This window comes from Miniopterus natalensis, chromosome 22 (genome assembly GCF_054644295.1).
Source record: "Miniopterus natalensis isolate mMinNat1 chromosome 22, mMinNat1.hap1, whole genome shotgun sequence".
Lineage (NCBI taxonomy): Eukaryota > Metazoa > Chordata > Mammalia > Chiroptera > Miniopteridae > Miniopterus > Miniopterus natalensis.
Window position 1 is genome coordinate 12,889,488 of NC_142102.1, and position 9,797 is coordinate 12,899,284.

Consider the following 9,797-nt stretch of genomic DNA (forward strand, 5'->3'; position numbering starts at 1 on the left):
CGTACGTTCAGCATTGGGACGATGGCCTTACACAGCAAGACACAGAATAGGGCACCAACATTTCTAACAACTGCTTTGAAATTTAAAGAGATCCGAGAGAATCACTCCTGCTGCAGTGACACCGTGCTTGGCCGCCTACACAGCTGTATCCAAGAAGTAAACCATGCTCAATGTTCATGACCTCACAACGTCCCAGGTACAGCCGGATTAGGAAGGGGCAGGAAGGCTATGTGGCAGAATGATATTTGTACACTTTTTTACAAAGCAGAGTTTTTATATAAATAACATTCTTTTTTTCTTTTGAAAGCAGTTATAAAAAACTTACGTGTAATTACGTTCAAGGTATATCAAATAGTTGTGGAAGATGGTTAAAAATCACTTTTAAGTATCAACTAGAATTCATGTTTTCTAAATAATGAGGATATAAACTTTTTCACTTAAAGTAGCATTTCATTATATATTTTTAAGAAGGTAGAGGCAGCTTGTGGCAGAGGTCTCTTGGAATTGCTGAAGAAAAGGGAAGTTTTTCTACCCTGGTACCATGACCTCATGGACGTGAGCCTCGTTAGCGGAAATGCCTGGGATGTGAGGTTTGGTTACCCGGCCAGCACTGCCTGAGAAAGGAGGGTGTGCCAGAGAGGCCCCTCGGGCTCCCAGCGCTGGCCCCCAGCGGAGACTGGCCGAAGGTCGCTAGAGCAGGCACAGGAATGGCACTGTTTACTGATATGGGACATCCCTGGAATTTTTAATAAACATTACCCATTTATATTTTTCTGTCATTTGCCTTTTTCTTCTAAAAGTTCAGTGTAAGATGCTATTTTGGCACAAGGGCTCTAGGTAGCTGCGGTTTAACTTAATTGACCGAAGGAATGAACAGGGAATGACGCCTCTGCGGTAGGTCTGCCGGCACCCGTCTCCACCGGGCCTCCGGCCTCGGGGCTCCCCCCGCTGGGACCTGGGAGGCGGAGGCGGAGGCTGCTTGTCTGTCCTGTGGCGGGTGGAGACCGCCTGCTGCTTAGTGTCGCGGTGGCTGCGGGCGTGGTGACCGCCCCACGCTGCCCTCTCGCGCTCCGGCCACAGCACCGCGCTCCTCACGCGCCCCGCGGGCGGAGGAGCCTGTTTGAAGGTCACTGGCGGGGGCACTACTTGGGGCAGGTCTGCCTCCCGCGCCAGAGTCGGGGAGGTGCTTTCTGGGTCCCGGGGCAATGCCGCGTTTTCTGCAGCTTTACGGCGCTGTGGTTGCCCCGGGGTCCCCCGGCCGGGGCGGGGGGGAGTCTCAGCGCCCGCTCCCCACGCGGCCCCCGGGCCTCGGCCCCCCGCACCCCCGCTCCGTGGCTGGAGGAAGACGCCCGGCTCCTCCCTCGGGGCCGGACCCGCACCTGCCAGCGCGGAGCAAGGAGGGGGCGTCGCCCTGCTCAGCCTCCGGGTCACGGCCCCTCCGCCCGCCGCCCCCAGCGGAGTCGGGTCGCCCGCTCCCCAGTCGGCCTCCTCGCCTGCACTGTGGGGCGCCGGGCACCGGGGGCGCTCCCCGTCTCGGGGCGCCCTGGGCCCTTTCCAGGACTGGAGGGCCCCGCGGTCCCCGGGAGCCACGAGTCGTGCTCCCGCCGGCCGGCAGGTGGCGCCCTCGCGCCGGAGCCGAGGCGCGTCCCGAGGCCGCCGGGCGCGGGGAGCGCAGGCGCAGAGGCCGCTTCCGGCGCGGGATGCTCGGGCGCGGCGGCGCTCTGAGGCGGCGCGCGGCGGGCCCCGGCGCTCGGGCCCTCGCCCGGCTCCCCGCGGGCGCCGAGATGCCCAGGAAGGCGGGCGCGACGGGCAAGGCCAGTACCGGCCCCGCGGCGACGCGGGGGCCGCCCTCTCCCGACCGCCGCCGGGGGCTCCGTGCGCCGCGGCCCCCGCCCCGCGCTCCCCTCCCCCCTCCCGCCCAGAACCCGGGCCCCGCAGCCTCCCTGCTCCGCGGGGGCGCCCCGCGCGCTCGGGACGGGCTCTGGTCCCCTGGCTGCGGCCGGAGCTCCCGGGGGCCCCACGGGGAGGTGTCGCACAGCGGGGGCGCGTGGTCGTGGGCTTCAGCGTCCCCGCCGTCCCTCCCTCCCTCTCCCCCACATCACACCCACGCGCGCTCGCGGGCCCGCGTGCTCACAGCCCATTAGCTCAAGCCGCGTGAGACAGAAACGTGCGTGGGGGCTTCTCTGCTTTTGCACACGGTGCAGAGCGTCCCCAGGCCCTTTGCACGTGCGGGGGGGGGGATGGTCAGGGGTCAGGGGACGTGTTAAAGCTGCTGCTCCAAACACAGGCGGGAAGCTCAGAGGGAACTGCAGGGGGCGGGTCGCCCCAGGCCGGCGCGGGGGCTGATGGGAAGGCTCCGCGGAAGGGCTGCTGGGAAACCGCGCCACGTGGCCGGGATGCCTGGACAGGGCCGGTCAACCTGGCTGGCGGTGGGTAAGGTTGAAAAGGGGGTAGGGGCCCGGCCGGTGATGCTCAGCGGTTGAGCGTCGACCTCGGATCCAGGCGATCGGGTTCGATTCCCGGTCAGGGCACAGGCCCGGGTTGCGGGCTCGATCCCCAGTGGGGAGCGTGCAGGAGGCAGCCGATGGGTGACTCTCATCATTGATGTTTCTCTCTCTCTCCCTCTCCCTTCCTCTCTCTGAAATCAATAAAGACATTGAAAAAACAAGAAAGAAAGAAAGAAAGAAAAGGGAGTAGGGGACGAGTCAAGCGTGCGGGAGAAACGTTTTGTGACCTTCAGAGTTGTAAAGTGTGGTTGTCGGTCTCCTTCTAGGGTAAAAGCCAGAGCAAGGAGCCAGAGAGACCCCGTCCTCGCTCAGGTCCCGTGGCAGTGGATCCTCAGGGTTGTGTCACCATCGCCATCCACGCCAAACCTGGCTCCAAACAAAACGCTGTGACAGGTATCTCTGGAGGCTGGGGTGGGAGTCACGTGTGAACCACCTCTTGCCTTTGCCCTGCGTATACAGTTGAGTGTATTTTTCACATCTGCAGTTAGAGGCTTTTTCGTTTCTAAGTTCTAGATGCTGATACCAGTGTTTAGAAGGGAATAGACCATGTGTAAAGCATGCCAGATTAGATGAAAAAAATCCATGGTATGTTTTCCTTTTTAAAAATGGGTGTGTTTTTTTTTTTTTTAGAAAGAGATGTGTAGCTTAGGTTATTAGTTTGTCCTGTTCCAGAACTGGAGGCATTGGGCAGAGAAAGAAAGGAGGTGTTTTGGTGGAAATCATTGGTCAAGGAGGGAGAGAAAACCTGAGACCTGAGAGCCTTGATTGTCAACTCCCGTATCAACTTGTTTTAAATCAGAATGATACAGAACATTTCTGGGTCCAGTTCTTTCATCTGTCAGATGGAATCATTGGACTAAGTTAAAAGCTTTCAAGTTATTGCCTGGAGCCCAAAAGGTGCCTCAGGAAATCTCTTCGTGGGGAGGGGGGCAGACAGGGTTTCTGAGTAGCTGTTTTAAATGTTGGGATTTAAGGGAAATTGGTGTGTGTGTGGCAGGGAATTTTGAGTGAGGAAAAAAGTTTGAAAACCATTGATCTGAATGATCTTGAAGGCCTTTTTCACCTCTAAAGCTTTGTGTTTCGATTTTAAAAAGTATTTTGAAAACAAGACCTCAGAATTGGGGTGCTAGGACCAGTTGTGTGAATGGCTATGCCGGCTTGGCCATCCCCTCCTTGGCCAGCGTTTTCTAAGTGGTCGCTGTGGACGCTGTCTGCTGTTGGAATACCATGTTTCATCAGATCTAAGATGCCATCAACTATAAGTACAGATGTATTTTATGGACCGCTAAGAAAGACAAAATCTGCATCAATTAGATACTTTATTTCCATCTGTTATAAACACATCTGGATTTCAAGGAGATTAAAATGTGAGAAAACGTACCCCTTAGAGTCAGTGACAGTATAGGACGACGGTGGTTTTACCTTATTCTTGTGGATTCTATAGCCAGGTTTCTCATAAGTGTGAGTGTGTGGAAATGCCTGAGTAACCCCAGGTGTAGGACCAGCTCAAGCTCACTTGCAAACTGCTTTGAGCAAATACTTTTCAGAAATAACAGTGGAGGACCACAGGCAGGCTGCCCTTTATAAAGGCTGTATTGATGGGGGAGTCAGGACCACTCTTCAGAAGCAGTGTCTTTGTCCCTGGATGTCAAAGCATGAATTCAAATATATTTTTGATTCACAACATCACTTTCTAGCCATGTGACCGTGGGCCCATCTTAATTCTTGTTTTCTCATTTGTAAAATGGAGATAATGTTAGCATTATCTTCACAAAGTTACGAGGATTAAACAAGTTAACATTTTTGTAAAGCCCTTGAAACATGTTTGTGTGCCCTTAAAACTAGTGTGTGTAAGTGCTTTGTAAATATCTATTGAACATTACAATTTGAAAACATTAAAGAGGCATTTCACGTAAGAGACAAATCTAGCCCAGTGCGCCCATTGTCCTGAAAAAACCCTGTGCAGCCCAGTGAGCGGACTGTTCACCCTCCTGCAGTGACATTGCTGGGGCTACCCCCCAGCTCCCGTCTCCCGATCTGGAGTGCTTCCTATCAGATAAGTGCACTTTCCAGTTTCCTGAATCCAGGGTACTGCCTAGGATTCTTTAGGTCATCTTGGTCAGCGGGATGGGGGTAAATACTGATCTTTTCTGAGTTTGTTTTCTGTAATGGTGGAGGCATATGTGTCATGCTTATGTTCCCCTCAGGTCTGATTAGTTTAATCCTTCATGTCTGCCTCTAACAGTTATTAGTTGAAAACCTGCTGTGTGCCAGTGCAAACTCTTTTACAAAATATCCTCCCTTCCTGAAGAACTTGAGGATCAAGTCCCCACTGTGTTCATTCCAGATTTGACAGCTGAAGCTGTAAGTGTAGCTGTTGCTGCGCCTCCATCCGAAGGGGAGGCTAATGCTGAGCTCTGTCGCTATCTCTCCAAGGTTTTAGAACTCAGGAAGAGTGATGTGGTTTTAGATAAGGTAGGTCTGTTTCTCTCTCTCTCTCTCTCTCTCTCTCATCTTTTTTTCAGTCCTCACCCAAGAATATGTTTTATTATTGATTTTTTTTTTTTTTTTTTTAGAGAGAGAGGAAGGGGGAGAGAGAGAGAAACATTGATGTGATAGAGAAACATCGATTGGTTGCCTCCCATACGCGCTCAACCGGGGATTGAACCAGCAACGTAGGTACATGCCCTGACCGGGAGTAGAACCCACATCCTCTTGGTGCCCAGGACGACTCTCCAACCAACTGAGCCATGGCTCAGTAGTTTTGATTATTACACTTCAGTTATTTTTAAAATACTGCCCCCCCCCCCCCCCTTTTCCAAGTAATTAAAAACCCTGGAGAGTTGTAAAATGTGTAGTAAGGTAGAATCTGAGAAGTAGTCTTTGGTTAGATCACAGTGGCTGGGAGAAAGTGGTAGCTAAGCTGTCAGGAAAGCTGCAGGCCACCTGTGGGAGCCCCACCAGGACATGTCTGCAATGCAGACAACTGAGTCCTGTTTCTAATGGTGTTAGAAAGCTTAGCGTGTTGTTCTCACACTGCCTTTTCCTTTTAATCCAGGGTGGTAAGTCTCGTGAGAAAGTGGTGAAGCTCTTGGCCTCCACAACTCCAGAAGAGATCTTGGAGAAACTGGAGAAAGAAGTTGAAAAAAAATAAAAGTAAGAAATGAAAAAAAGACATCCTTGAGAAACTTTTTTATTGCTAATGATGAAGAGGCTGCTAAATAGGAAAATACAGTTAAATGCACAGAAGAACATGTAAAAAAAAAAAAAAAGTATTTGAATAAGAGCAGTTCTCAAAAAGAGAAGTAGGAAATTTAAAGGTACTGTACATTGGATATAGGTTCTAAAATCCTGGACCCCAAATCACTTGGAACACGTTACTCTGATTTCAGTGGCGTTACGGAATAACAGCTGGGGAGGCCGTTCAAGAGGACCTGGTCCAGCCCCTTTCATTTTACATTGGTGCTTCTGATGTCTGGAAGTTGAGAGACACTCAGGATCAAACTGTGCTGGGTGACAGCTGGTGCACAGATGCCCTGATTGCCACTCGAATGCAGTTTATCCCGACTGTATTCACAGCACTTACGAAATTGCCTTCTAAGCCAGTTTACAAGTGACAGGAAGACTCGCCACTGTTCTTGCAGTCTTTATATTGTAAGATGCTTATCTATATGCAAAAATGTTTTCTGCGTCTCTTTGAAACCCTTGAGCGTTTCGTGAACAACTAAGAATAATCAAGACTCGGACAGGCACACCTCGCTTTGCCTCACTTCGCAGGTACAGAGGGGTGCGTTTTTTCCAAACAACTTGAAGGTTTGTGGCCACCCCGTATTCAGCAAGTCTTATCAGTGCTATTTTTCTAACAGCGTTCCCTCACTTTGTGTCTTTGTGACATATTTTGGTAATTCACGCAATATTTCAAACTTTTTCATTATTGTGGTGGTCTGTGAACAGGGATCTTTGACATTACTATTGTAATTGTTTTGTAGCACCACAAACCACACCCATGTAAGACGGTGAACTTGACCCATAAATGTGTGTGTTCTGACTGCTCTACCCACCAGCGGCTCCCCAGGTCTCTCTCCCTTTCCTTAGGCCTCCCTATTCCGAGATACAACAATAGTGAAATTAGGCCAGTTAATAACCCCACAATGGCCTTTACGTGTTCAAGTGAACGGAAGAGTCGCACATCTCTCACTTTAAACCAAAAGCTAGAAATGATTAAGCTTAGTGAGGAAGGCATGTCGAAAGCCGAGATAGGCCGAAAGCTTGGCCTTTTGCGACAAACAGTTAGCCAAGTTGTGAATGCAAAGGAAAAGTTCTTGAAGGAGATTAAAAGTGCTACTCCAATGAACACACGAGTGATAAGAAAGCAAAACAGCCTGATTGCTGATATGGAGAAAGTCTTAGTGGTCTGGATAAAAGATCAAACCAGCCACAATATTCCCGTAAGCCAGAGCCTAATCCAGGCCAAGGCCCTAACTCTCTTCAATTCTATAAAGGCTGAGCGAGGTGAGGAAGCTGCAGAAGAAAAGTTTGAGGCTAGTAGAGGTTGGTTCATGAGGTTTAAGGAAAGATGTCGTCTCTCTAACATAAAAGTGCAGGGTGAAGCAGCAAGTGCTGATGGAGAAGCTGCAAGTTACCCAGAAGACCTAGCTGAGATAATTAAGGAGGGTGGCTACACAAAACAACAGATTTTCAATGTAGATGAGACAGCCTTATATTGGAAGAAGATGCCGTCTAGAACTTTCATAGCCAGAGAGGAGAAGGCAACACCTGGCTTCAGAGCTTCCAAGGACAGGCTGACTCTCTTGCTAGGTGCTAATGCAGCTGGTGACTTTAAGTTGAAGCCAATGCTTATTTATTATTCTGAAAATCCTACAGCCCTTAAGAATTATGCTAAATCTACTCTGCCGGTGCTCTATAAATGGAACAGCAAAGCCTGGATGACAGCTCATCTGTTTACAACATGGTTTACTGAATATTTTAAGCCCACTGTTGAGACCTACTGCTCAGAGAAAAAGATTCCTTTCAAAATATTACTGCTCATTGACAGTACACCTGTTCACCCAAGAGCTCTGAAGGAGATGTATGATGAGATCAAAGTTATCTTCATGCCTGCTAACACAGCATCCATTCTGCAGCCCATGGGTCAAGGGGTAATTTCAACTTTCAAGTCTTATTATTTAAGAAATATGTTTCGTAAGGCTCTAGCTGCTGTGGATAACGACCCCTCTGATAGATCTGGGCAAAGTAAGTTGAAAACCTTCTGGAAAGGATTCACTATTCTAGATGCCATTAAGAACATTCGTGATTCGTGGGACGAGGTCAACATATCGACGATAACAGGAGTTTGGAAGAAGTTGATTCCCGCCCTCATGGATGACTTTGAGGGGTTCACGACTTCATTGGAGGAAGTGACTGCAGATGTGGTGGAGATAGCAAGAGAACTAGAGTTAGAAGTGGGGCCTGAAGATGTGGCTGAATTGCTGCAGTCTCATGATAAATCTTTAACAGATGAGGAGCTGCTGCTTATGGATGAGCAAAGAAAGTGGTTTCTTGAGATGGAATCTCCTGGTGACGATGACGTAAAGCTTGTTGAAATGGCGACAAGGGATTTAGAATATTATATAAGCTTAGTTGATGAGGCAGCATTAGGGTTTGAGAGGATTGACTCCAATTTTGAAAGGAGTTACACTGTGGGTAAAATGCTATCCAACAGCGTCGCATGCTACAGAAAGATCATCCGTGAAAGGAAGGGTCAGTCAGTGAGGCAACCTGCATTGTCTTATTTTAAGAAATTCCCGCAGCCACCCCAGCCCTCAGCAGCCACCACCCCAGTCAGTCAGCAGCTACTAACATTGAAGCAAGACTCTCCGCCAGCAAAGCGATTACGACTCCCTGAAGACTCAGATGATCATTAGCATTTTTTTTTTTTTTTTTAGCAAGAAAGTACTTTTTAATTAAGGTACGTACATTGTTTTTCCCACACCATACATACATTGACAGAACCTGAGAAAGCAAAACTTGGTTCATCCTGCCCCTGGAGTCAAGGGCAGAAAACCTGGACTTCTGACTCCTGTGGGCCTTTCCTCCTTTGCCTGCTAGGGGCTGGAGAGAGACCAGAGCATGTAGGTGGCACCTTTGCAGTGTTCAAAATTTGCAACAGCTAAAAACTCAACAAACTTTAGGAGGCAGTCGTTTTCTGTGCTGTGGGCTCCCATCATCCCCCCTCTTACAAATTCTAGGGATTTTGGTTAAGTAGTTCCTTGAACTGTAATGCAGAATATAAATTTTGGGACCCACCATGGCCCCCAGTTCAGAGTTTCTTTTATATACATGTGCCTAGCCACTAAAAATTTAAGAACCTACATTTTCAACTTACATCCAATAGGTGGCACCATAATGCTAAAGCAGAGTCCTAGGGAGGGAGAGGAGAGACAGGTCTATGCGTATGTATGTGTTCCTGATAGGACTGAATTGCTACAGTGTTTTATAAAATGAGGCAGCATGTATTAAAAATACCAGTCCTTTTAACCCAACAATTCTACTTTTGAAACTACCCCAGAGAACAGAAAAGCACCAAAGGATATATGGACAAAAGCAATGCAGCCCCTATTGTTAGTAGGGGCAAAAAAGGGGAAACAACCTAAGTGTCTACCTATAGAATGATCATATTGTCAGTGGCAAGTCCATACTATAGAATGTTATTAAAATTAAATCACTAGTTATTCTATAACTGCTGACCTGGGCTGATGTCTGTTCTGTTGTGTAAACAAAGAATAATATAGGTATATGTGTGTGTATTTTTATATGTAGTGCAACCTTACTTTAGTAAAAAAAGGGAACATGTTTATGTCAAATTTAGATCGAGTCAAAGTATGAGTGAGGACTGAGTTACCAATGCTGTTAACTCTCTAGGCTAAATATCTGTAGTGTCAAGACCTATTTTCATGGAACAGCACTGGCTGGTTGCTGAGTGTGAGTTCACCGAGTGTGATACTTGGTTTATTAGGGCCTTTATTTTTTGTTACCTGAAAGGATGGCTCTTCAGGAAGGGGGGAGAGGAGGGGCGAGTTGGATCCGGAGCGTGGAGAGGCCGTACCTGGAGAAGTCAGCCTCGGGCCTAGAGTGGAGCATGAGGGAAGGCGGCAGAAGGCAGATTTAGGAAGTTGCCTTTTAATTCCTTTAATGAAACTTGTACTCTGAATATTATTTTTAAACCGAATAAACCTTTTCCAATGGGTATGAAAGACAATAATAAAAAGGCAAAAAGCTCATCTCACCACC

General features: G+C 48.7%; 1 protein-coding gene across 1 annotated transcript; it reads left to right on the top strand.

Moving 5' to 3' along the window:
- Positions 1-163: 163 nt before the first annotated feature.
- On the top strand, positions 164-9,359 carry C22H15orf40 (chromosome 22 C15orf40 homolog). The gene is made up of 4 exons (XM_016215655.2): positions 164-196; positions 2,774-2,900; positions 4,855-4,982; positions 5,566-9,359. Exons 1-4 carry the CDS (start codon positions 164-166, stop codon positions 5,659-5,661), a joined length of 384 nt encoding a protein of 127 aa, XP_016071141.2. The 3' UTR covers positions 5,662-9,359.
- Positions 9,360-9,797: the final 438 nt, after the last annotated feature.

What these genes read in the sequence shown, in the direction of transcription:
- C22H15orf40 (XM_016215655.2), top strand. Translation starts at nt 164, where the DNA reads ATGCTCAATGTTCATGACCTCACAACGTCCCAG. An exon ending in CAAACAAAACGCTGTGACAG is followed by an intron (nt 2,901 to 4,854) that starts GTATCTCTGGAG and finishes TGTTCATTCCAG; the next exon opens with ATTTGACAGCTGAAGCTGTA. An exon ending in GTGATGTGGTTTTAGATAAG is followed by an intron (nt 4,983 to 5,565) that starts GTAGGTCTGTTT and finishes CTTTTAATCCAG; the next exon opens with GGTGGTAAGTCTCGTGAGAA.